General features: G+C 40.3%; 1 protein-coding gene across 1 annotated transcript in view; it reads right to left on the bottom strand.

Moving 5' to 3' along the window:
- Window positions 1-21,157, bottom strand: part of LOC115478974 (solute carrier organic anion transporter family member 1A2-like) — a 221,067-nt gene that overhangs the window by 136,276 nt on the left and 63,634 nt on the right. Inside the window, 3 exon segments of the mRNA XM_030216667.1 lie at window positions 3,458-3,604; window positions 8,647-8,756; window positions 18,471-18,603. Of these exon segments, the coding sequence (XP_030072527.1) occupies window positions 3,458-3,604; window positions 8,647-8,756; window positions 18,471-18,603 (390 nt within the window).

The raw sequence follows: 21,157 nt of genomic DNA, 5'->3' as shown, positions 1-21,157 counted from the left end.
TTCATGCCAAAGAGCTCAATTTTTGTCTCATCTGACCACAGCACCTTCTCCCAATCACTCTCGGCATCATCCAGGTGTTCACTGGCAAACTTCAGATGGGCCGTCACATGTGCCTTCCGGAGCAGGGGGACCTTGCGGGCACTGCAGGATTGCAATCCGTTATGTCGTAATGTGTTACCAATGGTTTTCATGGTGACAGTGGTCCCAGCTGCCTTGAGATCATTGACAAGTTCCCCCCTTGTAGTTGTAGGCTGATTTCTAACCTTCCTCATGATCAAGGATACCCCACGAGGTGAGATTTTGCGTGGAGCCCCAGATCTTTGTCGATTGACAGTCATTTTGTACTTCTTCCATTTTCTTACTATGGCACCAACAGTTGTCTCCTTCTCGCCCAGCGTCTTACTGATGGTTTTGTAGCCCATTCCAGCCTTGTGCAGGTGTATGATCTTGTCCCTGACATCCTTAGACAGCTCCTTGCTCTTGGCCATTTTGTAGAGGTTAGAGTCTGACTGATTCACTGAGTCTGTGGACAGGTGTCTTTCATACAGGTGACCATTGCCGACAGCTGTCTGTCATGCAGGTAACGAGTTGATTTGGAGCATCTACCTGGTCTGTAGGGGCCAGATCTCTTACTGGTTGGTGGGGGATCAAATACTTATTTCCCTCTGCAGAATGCAAATAAATTCATATACTTTCCACAATGTGATTTTCCGGATTTAATTTGTGATGTGCTATCTCTCACTGTTACCAATAACCTACCCTTCAATTATGGGCTGCTCATGTCTTTGTCAGTGGGCAAACTTACAAAATCAGCAAGGGATCAAATACTTATTTCCCCCACTGTAGGTACCATTTTTAGGAATATTTTATAAAAACACATTTTACCTTTGTGTCTCTAAATATTAGCACCATAACAGCAGACAAAATCATGGCTCAAATATTGCCAGACCAGGGGTGGGGGAGAAAGGGACATAATAGTATGCTGCTGATTTTAATTTTAATTGAATTCTACTCCTTTCTTAGATTTTATTAAATCCCCCATGTAACCTAATCTCACCTTTTGTCTCTCCCCATTGCTCTAAACTTTATAATTTTTAATTTGTAAACCGCTTAGATACATTTTTATTATTTGTGGTATATTAAATAACACTGAACTGTGAACTGAAGTATGTACAGTGGTGAATATTTTTGTAACTTATGCATGTACTTCCTGGCTCTGCCTAAATCCCTTTCCAAACTTGCTTATCCTGAGATCACATGGACGCACATGCCCTGTGTATTTTTATGCATGTAGTAATTTTATAAGATGATTTTTAAGCATATACACTAGGTTTTATATGTGAAAAATTCTTAGTGAAATTACTCCCACAATGTCAAAAGGAGAGGGCAAAACCTTCAACCTTGCCGTTTATAAGACTTTTTAATGATCCTCTTGTAAGTTCAGCGTAATGTGCTCTACAGCTTCCTGACAGATTCTACTTGGAATAGAATTGCACCTCAACTAGTCAAGTCCTGTGAGGTTCTGCCACAATTGCATCTGATATCCTGCACAACGGAACGGAGGAACAAGATTCATGAATGACTTTCTCCCCACCTCCTATATAAATTTGGTTACCCTATATAAAAAGTATAAACAAACAGACAAAATATCAGAGTATAATTGTATATTAACTGATCTGTATCTTACTTTTGCATATAAATTTAGCAAACAACAATTTACTAATATTCATCATCAAAAGCTTGTGTAAATTAATATGGCTTCAAATGTTTCTTAATTGTTTCATTTACCACTGACCTTAACTGTACTGGTAACTTATTTCATAACTGGGGAACAGCAATAGAAAAAAAAAACTGCTGCTGTTGACTCAGCAAAATGTGTCTCTTATCAATGGAATTGTTAAATACTGCTGACCAGCGGCTTGGTAGATAATTTTAAAGTATAGATGACAATTAAAAGGTAGACTGATAATGGAGAACCCTGTGAAATTCCTGATCGCATGGATCTAGGTTCCAGACTTAACTTCACCAAGCCACACTTTTGTCATCCTATCAGAGAAAAATGATTCAAACCATTTGAATACATTACCACCAAAACCAAAGGACTGTAATAAATTGTAATAAATACCGAAGAGATATCAAGGGGAAAAATGATAGCAGTGGACTAAGCCCTGCCTTTGTACATCAATGGCAGATAGTAAAACAGATTCAGTACTGTGTGATCTCCTGAAACCCTATTGAAATAGATCTACATGTAGAATGTTATTCTGGTCCAGGAAATCACATAACTGTCCCATCACTTTTTCTATGATTTTAATAATTACTGGCAGTGCAAAAATGGATCTATAATTAGACAGATAGGAAGGATCCAATGACTCTTTTTTCAAGAGTGGACAGATTATTATTAGTTTCAAAGATTTTGGAATATCACCTGAGACAACTGAACTACCTGTAGGGGGTAAAACCCCCTACCACAATATAACCAGTGTATCACAGACCTTAATCTTACCAAACCTGTGGTGCTAGCTTATGATGTCACATGGATACTCTGTGCTAAAAGACTTGTGCCTTGAGAAACTGTCTATCTGGAGACTCATCTGACTCAGTTTTGGGGGCATGCAGATAACTTTGGATAAGGACTACTGTTTATGCAGTCACAGAACACTTAGAGCCCCAAGTATTGGAGGATACCCAAGATGATGTAAGACATTCTTGTGGTTATGCCTAGCCACAACAAAAGGGCACGGTGCGATTTCCTATCATAATGACATCGTGGAATGAAGGCCATTGCTGATAGAAAATGAAATAAAGATGCACCTGCTAAGACAGGGGGACACAGCAACAGGTACCACACAGACAACAACAACACAACAACAGAAGATCAACAGTGAGAGCAGCACCTCCTGCATTGCCAGCCCTGCTGGTCCAGCTATCACTGTGAGGAGACAACTCAACCAACAGATTAAGGTTCTATAAGTTCTGAGATCACTATTACAGCTGGGTTTACAGGTGGTTTTTGCCAATAGGGAGTGTGTGCTGACATCATCTGATGTCTGTTCATTTCATTATCCGAAGTATTTGTATTAGGAGATAATGTTAGGGACTTATAGATCTGTCCTAGATACCTTTATTTCTATTTTCTTTTTGTCTTTACACTTTATCTTTGTTGCTGTGCTGAATATATTTGCTTTTTATATACTTTTTGCGGTCCGTGATTCTTATTAGTAGCTAACGAGGGATTTTGCATCTTGGAACCTGTGTTTAGCTGTGTCTTTTCTTATACTTGGTGCCATTATCTGCACTGCTGGTACCATTAACCCCATCAATTGCTGCAAAATAAAATGGAACAGGAATCCTAAGAGGATATAGTAGGCTGTAATACAAGAGTTTTCTTAAAAATTTCTTTTCAAAGAAATATTATTTAGTGAATAATAAAGCAAATGTAAATGCTATATTTTACCGATATAAAAGGCAGAGTTTTCTTTCTTGGCAAAATCATCCACATAGGAAAGTCCTAATGGTGCTACTGGTGTTTCACCAATTCCTCGAAGAATGTTCCCTATGAGCACATATACCCACATTAGAGATTTTGCCTCTTTTATACATTCTGCAAACAAAAAAGATAAATATATACATATTTGTGTATTTGATATTAGGTTTAAACATGAGAAGAAACAATGTCAAAGCCATTTACCTGGAGAAATTGGCTTCCTGAAAGTTGCAACAACCAAGAAAAAAAGATCTATTACACCAATAAAAATAAAAAATATATAAAGTGTACACTGGTGTATTTGTGGAAAAATACAGGAAATATTGAATTCACATTTTTTCTTTTTTAAAAATATTTTTTTCAAAAATACGGAGGAAAAGACCTCATAAAGACTGTTGTCAATGATACTGAGGCTGTAGTTCAAATATCGCCACTTAACATTGTACTCAGTCAGAATGTAATCTTAGGTCTTGTTTTTAACTAAGCTAGTCTTTTTACCACCACCCCAAATTCCCAAATTACTATGTACCAACCATCCACAATTTGGAGTGATAAAAGACTAGGAAGGCCACGTTTGAGAAAAGCAATTTTTATTACTTACCAAAGTACAGATACAATCAATAATTTTCTCATGGGAGGACAGCACTGCTACACATAGGTGTTATCTGTAACCGTCTCTCTAAAGTAATGCTCTGATACAGCTGCTTATATACTAAAATAGACAAGCTAACAATTCATTTACTTCTGCGAGGTATTTTCCACTTTTACTGGGTACTTTCCACAGAGGTCCATACAGTTCTCTTTTTCCAAGGATCTATTTCCCTTAGGTTATTCCCCTTAGGTTGTTAAACCACTTTATCCTGTTTATGAGGTTTTTATGACTTCTCTTTCTTCTGAAATGCCTGCACTCTTTTGGTACTTCTCTTTTAGAACAAAGGGTGTCTTCAGCATCTCATAAGTTTGATCACACAGGCTAGTTAACTGTTTATTCTTTTATGCTTTGGTCTTAAGGCTCATGGCTGTGCCCATATTCTACATCTGCCCCCTTGAAGGCCTTCAAGAGTAAGGGCTTCACTTGTGTTGAACCTTTGCTGTAGTCCCATCCATTCCAGAGGGGAGCAATAAGTTCCTTTTCAGATGCATGTTAAGCTTAGGGAGATTAGTCACTAATCAGCTTAAGGGTTGTTATTATTTCACCCAGATTCAATGGAGTACTGTGTTAGTGCCCCGGTCGTAGGCTGTCTTAGGTTGCAGGCCACTCAGGTTCCCTCAGCAGGATGGGAACCTGAGTGGCCTGTACCTGTCTTACCCATCATTGCCATACAACCTCATGAGAACTAAGGGGGCTATCTCAGTTTCCTGCATATGTCACAGCTCATGTATTTCGAGCATGGGCCTAGAAACTCATGAAGCAAGACAAAGTGATCATTGTGACCTACAAGACAACCCTTTCTACTTTCCCCTTGGCCTTACATTTACTATCAATTTTGGATCCACCCCAATGATGACTTCCACAAAAGAGAAAGATAACCTTATCAGTGGAAAGCACAACAAAAGTTTCAAACATTGATTTCAACATCCTCAATTTCCATATTGGAATTTACTTTTTATACAAGACATATTGTCTGTAGGCTCTCTTTTACTTAAAGCAGTTTCGATAAGCCGTTGTACTAGGCTTCTAATACAAGTTATCACACAACAGCCAAGAAGTACAAATACAGCAATGACAATTATCAAGGTGGTCAAGCCAGAAAGTATAAAGTTTTTCCATTTTCCAAAGATATCGTCCATCCACCCAGTCTAGATGGTATCTACCCCTGAATTCTCAGCAAGTTCACAGCTAAAGTGGTCAGTCCTTGCAAAGCTTTGGTTATAGTCCCATCAGGAGCTGTATTGTTGGGAATAAAAATGCAGCAATGTCCTCTAAGCATGATACAAACTCCTCCTTCTTTTGCTAGTATCATATCAAGAACCATGCAGTTTTCCCATGCTATCTGACTTGTGGCATCCAATTGAGCTGCTATACCTTTAACTGCATCCCGAGTATAATTGATAAAGCGTTGTTGGTTATAGTAAATGTAATTAATCCAGTCAACATTTTTATTAATAGTAGACCACCAAAACAATGTTGATTCAAAACCTGCGGCAATTTGATTACGGGCCTTAAACTCATCTGGCACTCCCCTTGGTACACCTATTGAATCTATATAAATTCTATCATCAAAGGAACCAGGGACTTCCTGTTTTTTTCTAGAAGGAACTGATTTATCATGGTGTTGGGAAGCTATGGTTATTGGAATTACTAACTGAACAAAAGCACATTGTCCCTGCCAGTTAGAGGGCAAGGACGAATACAGAGTTCTGGTCCTGCAGTACCACCATACATCTGCTTGTGAACGAGAGAAATCTGAAAAGTTAAGATGGTTACTGGAGGACAAACTGGAATTACATTGAGACAGGTTTCCTACAAAATATGGATTTTTAACGTGTTTTCTCAACAAGCATGTCTCAAATACTGTTCCTTGTGCAGGTATTCTAAACACTGGAGGTACCATCGCACCTTTAGGCAAATCAGAAAACAGTAAACTTAGGGAATGGCAAGTTTTGTCAGTGTTCTTCTTATTACCCTGGAGCATTTTCAACATGCACATGGTTCCATTATAATCATTTATGAAGTTCAAAGGAAAGGGAACAGCTGATGGTTCAGGTCTTGAGGAAGAACAAACATAGCAATCAGATATATTTAAACTTTGAGTGGTAAACCATATCCAATCCATCCACAAATTTGTGTCACCGTAACCAGTTTAAAGAGAAAACATTTCCTTCAAATTGGTCACGTTGAGGATTTTAATAGGAATTTTTGTTTCTGGAATTTGGGGTACCAGAGGATTAGTGGGTTTCTTGGTGGACTTAGCAGCAGGGGCAACCAGAATACGGAAGCGACCAAGAGGGTCCAAGTTAGTAGCATCTATCCCTATACCACATGTATGGTTCATGCTGTAATTCACTCCTTAAAGGTAATCAGGACGGGATTACATTTTCTCTCTCCACAGGTGTTTCGGTTCACTGATTATCGTACTAGGGTAATTTTCTTACGTAGGGGGTAGTTCCAGGCAGGGTGTCTACTGGTTGGGTAATTAGGACCAGTGTACCACCAAACATTGGACCATTATGCACACAGGGAATCAGAATAAACAGTAAATTTCATTCTAGGGTAGGTACAAAAGTAAGCATGAAATTTTGCATATGACCTTTGCCATGCCAAATTTCCACAATCAGATATACTACAAATATCAAATTGCAAGGTCACAGTTCTACTCGTAAGGACTAACTTTGTGGTAGCTTTGACGGGGTAGGGTCCTATTTCATAATATCGATCCTTATCATTTCCCTTGATATACAGAACTGTTGAAATAGGAATTACCAAGCTTAAAATCATGAGCAACAGGGTAATTGCCAGCATCCTAACGGGAATCTAGTATAAGTAAAATTAAAACTATAACATTTAATAACGACACTAGTAAAGCTAAAATGAAAGCAAAGCAAAACAATAGTCCCAAAGGAGTAAGTTCCAATTCTAAACTATTCGTTTCTTGGTTCTAACGATACTGAGGCTGTAATTCAAATATCGCCACTTAACATTGTACTCGGTCAGAATGTAATCTTAGGTCTAAAAACCTCCAAAAATGTTTGATAGCCAACCTTCAAGGAGGAATTGTAACGCTGTATCTTTGACATGATGAACACAATGGACATCATTATTTGAAGAGTTGAAGTGATGCCAACTTTAGATAGAGCACAAATCAGCGTCCAAAGTTAAGTGCGCTTCTGTCAGTTTTGCTATGTTTGCTATTTTTGTCATTTTTCGTTATACATGTTTGATAGTGTATATAGATGCAGATTAAAGTTTGGATGTTTTTGAAGCTATCAAACATTTTCAGAGGTTTTTAGACCTATGATTACATTCTAACCGAGTACAATGTTAACTTAAGTGGTTATATTTGAACTAGAGCCTCAGTATCGTTGACAACGGTGTTTATGAGGTCTTTTCCTCCGTATATTTGAAAGAAAATATATTAAAAAAAAAAGAAAAAAGTGAATTCAATATTTCCTGTATTTTTCCACCACTACACCAGTGTATACTTTAGATACTTCCTGAAAGTTGTCCTCCTCTAGCCAGCTAAAAGTATGCATGACCTTGCACAGCATGTGCACTTTTAGTCTGGTTAAAAAGAAACACTCTTGGGAGTATGTACAAGTCGGAGGAGGAAATCTACACATGTAGGATTTTCAAAACGATTCCCATCAGCCACATATAGAAATAGAAAGTGGAAAGTATATGGGTGCTTTTAGTACACATCCAGTATGCTAACTTATTTTCAAAAAGAAAACTAGCCATGCAAATGGAAATTCTACAAACTGGGCACTAATATATACGCACCCATTGCACATCTAAATGTTTAGGATACCACTGTTTATGTGCTTCCATGCCCATTTACCCTGTATATGCTAATATGCTGCCTGAGCCCTATTCAGTAAATACACAACTATCTTGTATGATGAGTATTTGCAAGGGGGCATCCACATGGGCAGAGCATGGGTAGGACATAGGTGGGGCTCCCACTTATGCTCTGCCACTTCTCACTTAAACAAGCTCTATGGCTGGTATAAGTGTGGATAACTAAAAGTTAGGTACACAAATACCAGGTTATGCTAGTATTTTATAATGGAATCTAGTTGCCTAGGTCCTATTATAGAATAGACACCTTCTGCCTGCCCTCCTCCCCCTCCCCCGAGTGCCTAAATGGAGACACCCAGTGCTAGAAACTTTACAGCTATGGAAACTACTGTATATTTGGATTTATGTGGCCGGCTATCTCTTATGTGCTTGCGTGATATTCAGCACTTTACCACCTAAGCAACACTACATATGTTGTCTGATATGGCCACTTAATTTAGGAAGTTTATTTTGAACAAATAATATATTTGGTCTCTTTCTTTCCTCTTTTTATTGGATACGCAATAAACAAGGACAGGTTCTGGTAAATTTATCCAAATCAATTACATGATATGTATAATTTTCATATCCCCAGACTACAATAAGCCTGCATAATAACTGACAAACAATACAGTTGATTAAATACAACAAAAGATTGCACCTGGTGATATTTCCTCCAATGGTATGGAAGACTGGTTTTGATTTGCCATGCAGAGAGACGTACTGGAAGATGAGCTGTTTGTTGAAGAAACTGCCTTTTCATATTGATACCTATAAAAAGACATAATTTTTATGGCTAATATGAGAAACTGTTCTCTATCAATAAAGAACTATCCCACCAATATTCAAAGCTTCTTAACTAGCCAGATGCGGCTATTGACCGGTTAAATAGCATATTGGTACCTAACTGCTAATATTCAGCAGGAGATAACTGGTTATCTCCACTGAATATTGCCAGTTAGCACCTAGCACATAACCAGCTATATCATGCAAATTATCCGGTTAGGCGCCGATATTCAGTGCCTAACCGGATAAGTTTAGTGATCAAATAGGACCGCATAAATAGCTATCCTATCTGTAACTACTACAATGTTAACCGGTTAGCGCTGAATATCAGCATAACCGGTTAACTTTTAACAGTTAAAAAAACTCATGATAATGCCAGTTGCTGGAAATGGCCCGGCATTGAATATCTGGGTTTAATGCTGGTGGCGGACAGCAAAAGCGCTGCCCACCGCCAGCTGAATATCGGGTCCTATATCTCAAGCACCAGTTGAGAACATAGTTGCTGTATTACAATGTCAGCTACCATCACAGTACTTTTTCATATTAAAAAAATTGTCCTCTTGTTTTGCTCTAGATGGGGATGCTATGCAGTCAATTATCACACTCCTCAGGTGGAAGAAGTCATGCTGTCCTTGAAGGGTGACACTTGGGGGCCAGTATTCAAAACTAATTAACCATCCAGGAGCCGTTCCTGCCCAGTTAAATGGCATTTTAATGCTTAACCATGGATATTCAGCGGGAGATAACCAGCTATATTGTGCGACATAGCCAATTTGGCGTGGATAATGTAGACGAAGCCAAATCAAACATGAATATTTGGTACAGCCCTAATTTAGTTATATGGACTGTATTTGGACTACTGGAGAAAAGATAAGATTTTCAAAATGGATTTATTATTTTTATTTTTTAAATACTGTTTTAGAAGACTATATTGATGGATGTGTAGTAATATTGGAGCATAATAAAACAAAATTTACATATTCGGGGGGGAAAAGGACAACATCTGGCTGACTCATGGTTTCCAGTATCATCTCTATGCTGATGACACCCAACTGTATCTCTCCACACCAGATATCACCGCGGAGACCCAGGCAAAGGTATCGGCCTGCTTATCCGACATTGCTGCCTGGATGTCCAACCGCCACCTGAAACTGAACATGTCCAAGACCGAGCTTATCGTCTTTCCACCAAAACCCACTTCTCCTCTTCCTCCACTTTCTATCTCAGTTGATAACACCCTCATCCTCCCCGTCTCATCTGCCCGCAACCTCGGAGTCATCTTTGACTCCTCTCTCTCCTTCTCTGCGCATATCCAGCAGATAGCCAAGACTTGTCGCGTCTTCCTCTTTAACATCAGCAAAATTCGCCCTTTCCTCTCTGAACACACCACCCAAACTCTCGTCCACGATCTCATTACCTCTCGCCTGGACTACTGCAACTTACTCCTCACCGGCCTCCCACTTAGCCATCTATCCCCCCTTCAATCTGTTCAGAACTCTGCTGCACGTCTCATATTCCGCCAGAACCGATATACTCATATCACCCCTCTCCTCAGGTCACTTCACTGGCTTCTGATCAGATACCGCATTCAATTCAAGCTTCTCCTTCTTACCTACAAATGCACTCAGTCTGCTGCCCCTCACTATCTTTCTACCCTCATCTCCCCTTACGTTCCTGCCCGTAACCTCCGTTCACAGGATAAATCCCTCCTCTCAGTATCCTTCTCCACCACTGCCAACTCCAGGCTCCGCTCATTCTGCCTCGCCTCACCCTATGCTTGGAACAACCTTCCTGAGCCCTTACACCAAGCCCCCTCCCTGCCTGTCTTCAAGTCTTTGCTTAAAGCCCACCTCTTCAATGCTGCGTTCGGCACCTAACCCTTACCGTTCAGTGAATCCAGACTGCCCCAATTTGACTGCCCCTATCGGACCAACCATTCACTTGTCTATTAGATTGAAAGCTCTTTGAGCAGGGACTGTCTCTCTTTGTTAAATTGTACAGTGCTGCGTAACCCTAGTAGCGCTCTAGAAATGTTAAGTAGTAGTAGTAGTAACATCTTGAAAGCTGTATATACAGTACCAATTACAAGAGAATTAGAAATAAGTTTCTGGATCTAGAAGATGTGAGGGAAGAAGTTGACTTGGATTGAATGACGGTCACGGAGACATGGTTTATGGACAACCATGACTGGAATATATAGTTTCTGACTATAATCTATTCTGGAAGGATAGGTTAGGATGGAGAGAATGAGGAGTGGTGTTATATGTTAAAGATAATGAGCCGCAGAACTGTAGAACTTAGCTGCGTCAAACAGTGGCGTAGCCAGACCTGACATTTTGGGTGGGCCCAGAGCTAACATGGGTGGGCACTATGTATATAGGTTATGAGTAGCCTTTCTTGGGATACATACAGAACATAGCTAGAATGTTTCCTCTAACAGCTTTCCATAGGAAAAAGGTATTCAAATTCTGATAGCACCTCAACAATAGCAACACAAAATCCCTTCGCTGCCAGGTACTTTGTGAAGTAACACTATATCCTGCAAAGAAGCTTCTTAGAGCCTATGCTGCAAACCTTAACACCAATTCTGAATAGGAATACCAGTAACAGTACCTTTAAACAGGCAGCAGTGAATACAACAGCAATACACATCCCATTGGAATAGCAAGACAAGTCATAGATCCTCACACAAACCACATGCCAGCAGAATCTCTCACCTGCTCGGTTACAGGTAGAACACAGACCAACCTTATCAATTACAAAATAAAGGACCAAAAATTTAAATTTGTCCTGTAGTCCTTCCTTTCCCTACCCCCCTCCCATCCATCCCACTGGCCCAGCATCAGCCCTCCCCTACTCTCCCCTACCTCCCCATCCATCCACATAGCCCAGCATCAGCCTTTCCCTTCCTCACCATCCTTCCCATAACTAGGCATCACCCCTATCCTACTCTCACCCCTCCCTATAGCTTCAGCCCTGCCCTACTTCTACCCATCCCCTGCTATTTCCATTCTCACCCTCCCCAACCCTGAAGCACACCAGCATTAAATATAAAACATTTTGGGTTTTTTAATGTCCTTTGCACTGTAGAGTCCACCCCCACCCAGAAACCTGCCTACATTAAATACAAAACTTGTTTTTTATTTTAACCTGGGCATTGTAGAGCCCACCCCCACCCAGAAACTCACCTTTATTAAAATTTATTGTTGGTGGGTTTCTGGGTGAAGGTGGGCCCTTCACTGAGGAGCACGGAGGGGGGGGGGGGGAATGCAAGGCAGGCGACCTGAGAATATCAACAGCCCATACTCATTTTGCAAGGCGATCCTACCTAGTATTTCTTTTCTTCGTTGAGTGTGGGGTTGATCGGTATAAACTCATTCAAAATCCTCCCTAATTACTCTGTTGCCCATGCCTTCCTGCTGGATCCACCAGCACACGACCCCTTCACACTTCTGTCGCCACCAGTATAGCGCACATAATTAGGGCTGGGCTTTTATATAACTTTTGCACACCTAAGAGGTGGTACCAAGGCAGTGGTGTGCTGGTAAATTTTTTAACAGGCTCTCTCCCCGGGTATAGCCTGCAATTTTTTTTTGTTGGGGGGGCGCAGAGGCCCCAGTCTACCTCTGCGCCTCCCCCCCAAATTGCAAGGCTGGCTAAACCCAGAGAGAGAGCCTGGGAGGGGGCAATGCATTACTCTCTCCAGAAAAAAAGAAAGATTTTAAATGCTCCCAAGTGTTATGCTGGCTGCTCTGCGCATGCCAAGGACGTCCTTTATGGACGTCCTTCACTAAAAAAACAAACAAACAAAAAAAGGATGTCTCTGATGAGCAAAAAAAAAAAAAAAAGGAGCAGGACGGGCTTTTCTTCAAGGGTGCTCAATTATGCCCCTCCTCCAGGTCTCTTTCAGCCAATCACAGCGCGCTTAGCTGTCACTGCTGTCAGCTAAACGCGCTGTGATTGGCTGAGAGGCCGTGGGGGGGGGGGGGGGCTCACAATCATCCATTAGCCCTCTCTTCAGCTGCTGATGAGGAAGGGAAAATGTCTCAAAGGAAGATTTAAAACAGAAGACCAAGAGTAAAAATTAAGAAGTACGACACCCTTTTTTTTGTTGTTGTTTTGAGTGAAGGACGTCCAAAAAGGACGTCTTTTTGGAGTGGGTTTTTATTATTATAAGTAAAGATCATCCAAAAAGAACGTCTTTGGAGTGGGGAGTTGTTTTACAGGTGAAGGACGTCCAAAGAGGACGTCCCTGACAACATTTTTTTCTTCCCTTTGCCACAACGAGAGGTGTAGACCTCCCGTTAGATTTTCCACGGTTAGGCAATCGGAAAACGGTAGTGCATCTCATTACAATAAGATTTATACACATTGGGGTACTAATTTGCTCATCTGCATTCCGTTTTCGTCAGCTGCTACCATGTTCGGAAAATGGCTCGGAGAAGCGTTTAGTGAATGCCACAGTTTACTACTTGCTCGTTAATGGCTTGTTAAGTTTAGTGCATCTGGGCTGGTGTGTGGAAGCACTGGAGAGGCACAAGGAAGCGAATCAAGTAGTGGCTGAGGAATATCAACAAACCTAAAGTGAATGGAGAGACTGTTGGAGCAGGTAGAAGACAGAGCGGATGACTTGTAGATCTGCTCTAGGCGCTGCAATATCAGAGTCCGAGGGGTCCCGGAGGAGGCAGCATTTAAGGATTTTGCAGAGACAGTACAACAAATATGTGTTAAGTTGTTAGGCTGCTCGGGGCAACCAGCAGGATCAGAAGTATTGGTGGACAGAGCACATCGGAGTCTGGGACCTTGAAAGGACAATAAGCCTAGGGATATCATCATGTGCCTGCACTGTTATAAAGATAAAGAGGAGGTGATCCAGAAAGCCCAGCAAGAGTGGATTATAAAATGGAAGGGTCTATCTCTTGAAATATTCAGCAACCTCTCAGCTAATTTAGCAAAACAGAGTAGAAATGGGACCATTCACCAAACTCACGAGGAGCGAAAACATTAAATATAAATGGCTATTTCCCTTGGGATTGCAGTAACAATCGGAGGACAGACTAAGTAGGTGTCCAAGGTATCTGAAGTGTAGCAGCTACTGGAAGCAGAGAAACTAGGGGACAAAGTCCCCTGAGAACCACCGAAAGACAACAACAGCCTCAAGCAGAGCAAGGGTCCAAGTGAAAACAATGATCGGAAGGAGGGAAATGACTGAAGTGACAGTCAATTGGCTATCTGAACACAGGTGAGAGAGAAGAGCGTATCTCTGCGGAAATATGTGTTTATCATTGGGGACTAAAATTTTGCAGATGGAGAGGATTGGGAGTGTTTGGGAAGGCCATAGAGGTGGACAGAGCTAATCAAAAGGTAGTTTACAATACCCTTCACAGGGGGCTGGGTAAGGAACCTTACCACTATACCAGAAACTATCCCACTCCCAAAACTGTATATACCGCCATTACTGGTATGTAGAGCACAGCGGTTCACACAAATAAAACCAATCAAATAGATTTAAATTGAAAAGAGTGCCATATAATGACAGGAAAGAAACCGTTCATACTATTTACTAAGCTAAGGAAGAAAAAAGACAACTGTGTCAATGTGAGACAACTCGATCCAGTGTCATGGAGTCCAAAAGCCAATTGAAAAAAATGTCTTCAGGTGGGACTTAAATATTGAAAATGAAATTTCTGATTTAATGGAGTGGGAAGATAATTTCAGAGCTTGGAAGCCTTAAAGAAAAAAGCTGAGCTCCTAGTGGATACATGGTATGCTCTTTTTGGGGAAGGTAAAACGAGTCTGTGTGCATCAAGAGATCTGAGAGAGTAGGTTGGAGAATAAGGTATAAGTAAAGATGAAAGATACAAAGGGTAAACATGATCAAACGTTTGGGCTTTAAACAGAAGACGGGCAGCTGAGTTCTGGAGTGTTTGAAGTCAGATATCCCTGAACAGACTGTATTACAGTAATCGAGTCATGATATTACAAATGCATGAATCAAAGTGTAAAACGAAGAAAAATCTAAATAGTTACAAATTGATTGAAGTCTTCTGAGTGATAGAAAACTCGATTTAATGACCTCGGAAATTTGTTTCTCAAATGTAAGTTTACTATCAAAAATTACCCTTAAATATCAAAAAGAGACTACTATAGGAATAGACATGTTGAATAGCATTGGAACAACTGAAAATTGTGCATGGGAACCAGTAATTCAACATGTAACTGTTTTCGAGCATTCAGAAGCCATTTTGAAAATGTATCCAGACAGTCTTGCAAAGGACCATTGTTAGGGGAAAGAAAAGTAGGAAAACTCAGAAGTGTATCATCTGCATAAAAAAAGAACTGGATGTTAAAGCTTTGAATCAGAGTTGCTAAAGGGCTCAAAACATATTAAATAAGAACAGTGACAAAATAGAACTTTGCGGTATGCCTGAAAGCAAAGGAAAATCAGAGGAAGATGCAGAAGGATCGGTCTGTCAGATAAGAAGTAAACCTTTAAGAACTGTATCAGATATACCTATTTGTTGAAGATGGGAAAGAAGGGAATGATCCACTAAATCAAATGCTGCCAATAAGTCAATTTTATTTCATTTCATTTTTCATTTATTACCATTTATATTCCGCTTATCCAGAGCAGAGCACAATAAACACACATAATAAAATCACATCAAGCACAAACATATATACAGGGCTTTTTTTGAGGGGGTACTTGGGGGTACTGAGTACTGGCACCTTTTCCATTGTCTGCTAAAATTGACCCATGGTCCCCAAGTTTTAATGAAAGAGCTCAGGTTCTAAACACCAATTCATATTTGTCATAGATTCTGTGACTGATTGCAGGGGGCCTGGCTATTCTGGGGTAGGTCCCTCAGTGATCACCCCACCCTCTGAAGGGTGGCCTATCATTTGAGTACCGGCACCTTTTTTGCTAGAAAAAACACACTGCATATACATATAAAATACAGTCCGACTTGTCACAGCACTATGTCCCCATTATCACCCCCATCCAAAGAGTGAAAACTACCCCTATGAATGCTATATCACTCCAGAAACTGCCCCATCCCCAAAATCTACCCCCCACAATTGCCCTAACACCCTGCAAATTGTACCACTTATAAAAATTTATCTTCTCACAACTGCCCCACCACCTTGCAAATGCCTCACTGCCAAATATGACTTCCCTTCCTGCCTACCACACCACAAACTGCCCCATACCAAAACCTATCCCTTACAACTGCCCCATCACCCTTAAAACTGCTCCCACCCCCAAAACTAGCCCATATCTGTCCCACCTTCTGCCAACTGCCTCACACCCAAAAAATACTCCCATGCAACTGCTCCACCACTCCACTCACTGCCCCATCCCCAAAACTGTTACTACAACTACCCCACCACCCTACAAACTGCCCCATCCATAAAAACAAGCCCCCAAACTGCTCAATATCCCACAAACATCCCCCAAATTATCTTCCTTCAGCTGTATACCATCAACCCACAAACTGCTTCAGCACCTTGATAACTGCCACACTCCACAAAATTACCACTTCCATCAGTGCCACCCTAAAAACTACCATATGGCAAACTACCCCACCTCTAAAAACTACCAACCCAAACTGCCCCTCTATACTGCCAATTGCCCCACATCCAAAAAATACTCCCCTGCTAACTGCTCCTACCTCTCAAAATTATGCCCATATAACTGACCTAGCCTCACATCTACACTATCGCCAGCTTTCAAACTGCCCCCCAAAATAGTCCCTGCAACTGCCCCACCACTCTATAAACTGCTCATACCTCCAAAAACTATACTCTCACCTCTTTCCAAAGATACTAGGACTAGGGAGCATGCAATGAAGCTACGAAGTAGTAAATTTAATACGAATTAGAGAAAATGTTTCTTCACTCAACATATAATTAAATTTTGGATTATTTTCATTGCCAGAGAATGTGGTAAAGATGGTTAGCATAGCGGGGTTTAAAAAAGGTCTGGACGGCTTCCTAAAGGAAAAGTCCATAGACCATTATTAAATTGACTTGGGGAAAATTCACTGCTTATTTCTGGGACAAGCAGCATAAATGTATTGAACTTTTTTGGGATCTTGCCAGGTATTTGTGACCTGGATTGGCCACTGTTGGAAACAGGATGCTGGGCTTCATGGACCTTTAGTCTATCCCAGTGTGGCAATACTTATGTACTTAACCTACAAACTATCTGATCCCAAAAAATGCCCCCCTGACAACTGTACCCCCCCCCAGCGTCCCTCTAAAGCAGTGGTTCTCAACCGTTTTTTCAATGTGACACACCTGACAGACAATGCTGATGAGCATGATACACTCACAGAAGGTGATCACTCCACAGGAGAATCAAAGACAGTTATTTTGTTACGTCCAGGCACTTCTATGTGTTATTTTCCTCTTTTTTCTTTTGGCACTTACTGTGTGATGTCATTCATTATGATATGCCTATTTGGCGTTTTTCTCATGCGTTTTTTTCATTCTGGTTCTTCTTTTTTATTTATTTATTATTTCTCTATAGCTTCATATATGTTCGTCTGTGCATGATACACTGCCTACTACATTCCAAGGCTGAACTGAAAAAAGGCTTAAATAATTTGTTAGGAAGTAATTTTATACACCATTTTTGTGCTTAAAATATTTTTTTTATGTGAATGAAAGGGATTTTATAAAATCACTTTATATTTAAAAGTTTGCATGGTGTAAATAAGTGCATGTCTGTAGACAATTTTTCAGTAGGCATGTTCAGAAATGGAATTTGGGCAGAGTGATGACTTAGGCACATATTGATGAGCATAGCCGCTGAAAGGGGGTGGGGGGGGGGGGGGCAAAATTCCCCAGGCCCAGGCCTCCAGGGGGATCCCTGCCAACACTGATATTTTATTTACTTCGGAAGGGGGTGGTGCCAGGAGGGGAGGTGGACATTAAATTTGGGTTTGCTTAAGTTGGGGGGGGGGGCAGACATGAAATTTTTGGCCCATTCACTTTGGTCTCAGGTCCACCCTCAATCGGCTGTCTGGCTATGCTACTGGCAGATATACATGTCTATGTGCCAGTACATACATGTTCTCAAAGACCAACATACATATGTAAGTGTTGGCACATAGAAATATATGTTGCTCAGTTGGCTCTGTTGATATTGTAGACATTGACATTTGTAAAATGGATGCTGCTGCTGAACACAGCTGGCACTACATGTCCATTCTTGCATGCATTATAGAAAAGGCTCTTCATCAACAGATCCTTATCTAAAATGCTAGTAGAATTTGAGATGTCCTGACCTAGTTATCTGAATTCAAAATATATTGGAATTCAGATAACTTGGTCAGGACATCTCAACTTTGTGTGTTCAGCAACTTTGTGTGTTCAGCAACTCAGTTTCACCACTCACTCTGCAAATCTTTAGCATGCTTTTGCCTCATTCTGTATTAAATCATCTAAAGTTACACATACATCTGACCCAAATGATTTTTTTTAAACCATTTATGTGGTTTGTGCTGCCACTGACTGCATCAGTGTTTCTGAATAGCAACCAGATTGTTCTTGCTTTGGGTATTCATTGGGCTTCTATTAAATATATTCTTGTAAACAAAATTCTGTTATTTTAATGAATATTGATTGTGTTTCAGGGATTAAAGGTCAAAATTCTACCTAAGAAATGTATAAATCAGTTAGTTATCTACTTACCGTCCCATTAAAAAATGAGGCAGTGCCATCAAACAACATCCAAGGGCTTCAATTATACAACCAGTGGCAATTATTCTTGGCCTATGAAGTTTTGCTCCAAAGTGACTCACAAATGCAATCAGCAACAAATTTCCTGTAATTGAATAAGTAGTTAAAAAATAAGAGAGAATGTTGAGTTGGAGGATCAAAAACAATTGAGACAGAACATTTTATATATAGACGTAAAACAGTATCTAAGTTAAAATTCTATCTAGTATGCTTTTGTGATAAAACAGCTATGCTCATCTATATTATTTTTGGTAAAATATCAATGTTCAACTATATTTAATATATTGTCATGACTAGCTGTGGATTGGCCTGTTGGCAGTTGACCACGGAGGCAAACGTCCTAGCTTTCACCCTTCCTTCCCATTTCCTCCTAATATCCTTTGAGATTTTGTAGTTCTTTCTGTTTTTTTATTTACATTTTTTATTCTAAACTGCTCTGACTGCTGCATAAGAGTGGTATATCAAGTCCTAATAAACTTGAAAACATTTTTACTTGTGTATTAGTTGTTATCTATATACCTCAGTCCCCACTTAATTTTGGAGTTGGTAGAGCTATTTTGTTTCTGGATCATTGCTTTAAATACAATGTAGGAACAAATCTCTATATGAAGCCTGTTGCAAAGTGTATTTGGAATCAACTGCTTAAAAACAAAAGAACATAAAACTTGCCTTATTGGGTCAGACCATTAGTACATCTAGTCCAATATTCGTTTTCCAACAATGGTCAGTCCAGGCTACAAGTAACTGACAGATTCCCCAAAAGTGACAAGATTCCATGCTACTTAATCCCAAGGATAAGCAGTATCTTTCTCTAGGTCTACCTTAACAATAGTTAATGGACTTTTCCTCCAGGAATTTGTTCAAACCTTTTTTTAAACCTAGCTACATTAACTGCTTTTATCAACTGCACCTTTTACTAAGGTGTGATAGTGTTTTCAGTTCACCTGTTGTATTCCTATGGGTGTCTCAGTGTTTAGCACCAGCTGATTTTTAGCGTGAGCTAAAAATGATAGCGCACCTTAGTAAAAGACCTCCTGAGTGAAAAAATATTTTCTTCTATTTCTCTTTAGCTTTTCCTCATATTAGAGTCCTTCAATCCTCTCTATCATTTTGATTGTGCTTCACTGTACCTTTTCCAGTTCCACTACATCTTTTTTGAGATATGGCTACCAGAACTGTATACACAGTACTCAAGGTACTATAGAGGTACTGGGGGGTGGGGGGGGGGGGGGGGGCAACAGAAAATCACTTATGCAGTAATCACTCTGGACTCATTTGCTAGGAATATGATCAGTACCTCTTATGTGGCCCTAAGCTCTACTGACAAGCTGTACCAATGAAAGGAATGCCAAAATGGAAATATATTATTTATTATAGATTTAAAAATAACAATATGGCAAAATGCAAAGCAAGTTACTAAACTCTGTACACTACCAAAATATACTATGTCCTTTGTACTGAGGATTACACAAAAATATTGATTCTTATATATATGAGTAATTACACAACTATACTATCCTGAGATTATGAGAATTGTATGCCTATAATATATCCTGAGAAGATTACACACTTAGCAGCAAAATTAGGCTAAAGACCACAGGTCCTTTTATAACCAATCATTTATAGGTAACAATCATAAACTAGCTAACCATGAACTATAGGAAGGAAAATCCCGCTTCTCTCACCCTTTGCAGTCCATAGGTTCCAGACTTCCGGTGATGATTCGGAATCCTCCTTTGAGACTTCAGCAGAGTACTTGCAAGTCTATCCCTGTTCAGGAATAAAGTCCAAGGTCCTTGCTCTGTGCACGGGTTACACAATCTTTGGGGAAGCCACAGAGCCACAACTGAACTGACCTTGTCAACTTTTATCACAAAGAATTCAGTTCACTGGTGTTCAGGCCAGTCTCTAACTCCTCTGAGAGAGAACCATCAACCCAGCAATCATCCTCTTCCTTCCAATCTTCTGATTTCTTCCTCAGTCCCATCCTTGGCACTGCTCTTAGTCAGGTGACACATGGACAAATCACCTACCATGTATCTCTGTCCAGCAAATAAACCAATGGTCATGACAAAGAGGGCTTGAGAGCGTCCAGCTAGAATAACTTATCAGTCACGAGCCTGATTGTAGCAAGCTCCCCTCCATTGTTCACAGTTGTTACCAGAGATACTGTTCCTGAGAAGTTCACGCCGCATGTTCCCAGGAGACAAGGTGGACAGCCAGAGCACGTAGACTCATGTCCTTGATTAAGTCAGTAGCACAGTTGTGCCAAAAAATAATTTTCCTTTGTAGCAAGCTGGTTTCTGATATATTCAGGCCACAGGCTCAGCAAAAGATAGTTGAGGCATAAACAGGCCTCCAGCAAAGGTGAGATAGGAAAATACCCCTACACTATGATCTCACCATGGAGCAATACAGAGGCATTATGATATTCTTTGCATTATTTTCTACTCCTTTCCTAATAATTCCTAACATTCTGTTTGGTTTTTTGGCTGCCACTATACAGTGAGCAGCAGATTTTAATATATTGTCCATGATGACTTAAGAACACAAGAATAGCCATACTGGGTCAGACCAATGGTCTATTTAGCCTAGTGTCCTGCTGCCAACAGTGGACAATCCAAGTCAAAAATACCTGG

This window comes from Microcaecilia unicolor, chromosome 10 (genome assembly GCF_901765095.1).
Source record: "Microcaecilia unicolor chromosome 10, aMicUni1.1, whole genome shotgun sequence".
In the NCBI taxonomy this organism is placed as follows: domain Eukaryota; kingdom Metazoa; phylum Chordata; class Amphibia; order Gymnophiona; family Siphonopidae; genus Microcaecilia; species Microcaecilia unicolor.
This window is presented reverse-complemented; position numbering and strand designations above follow the sequence as displayed.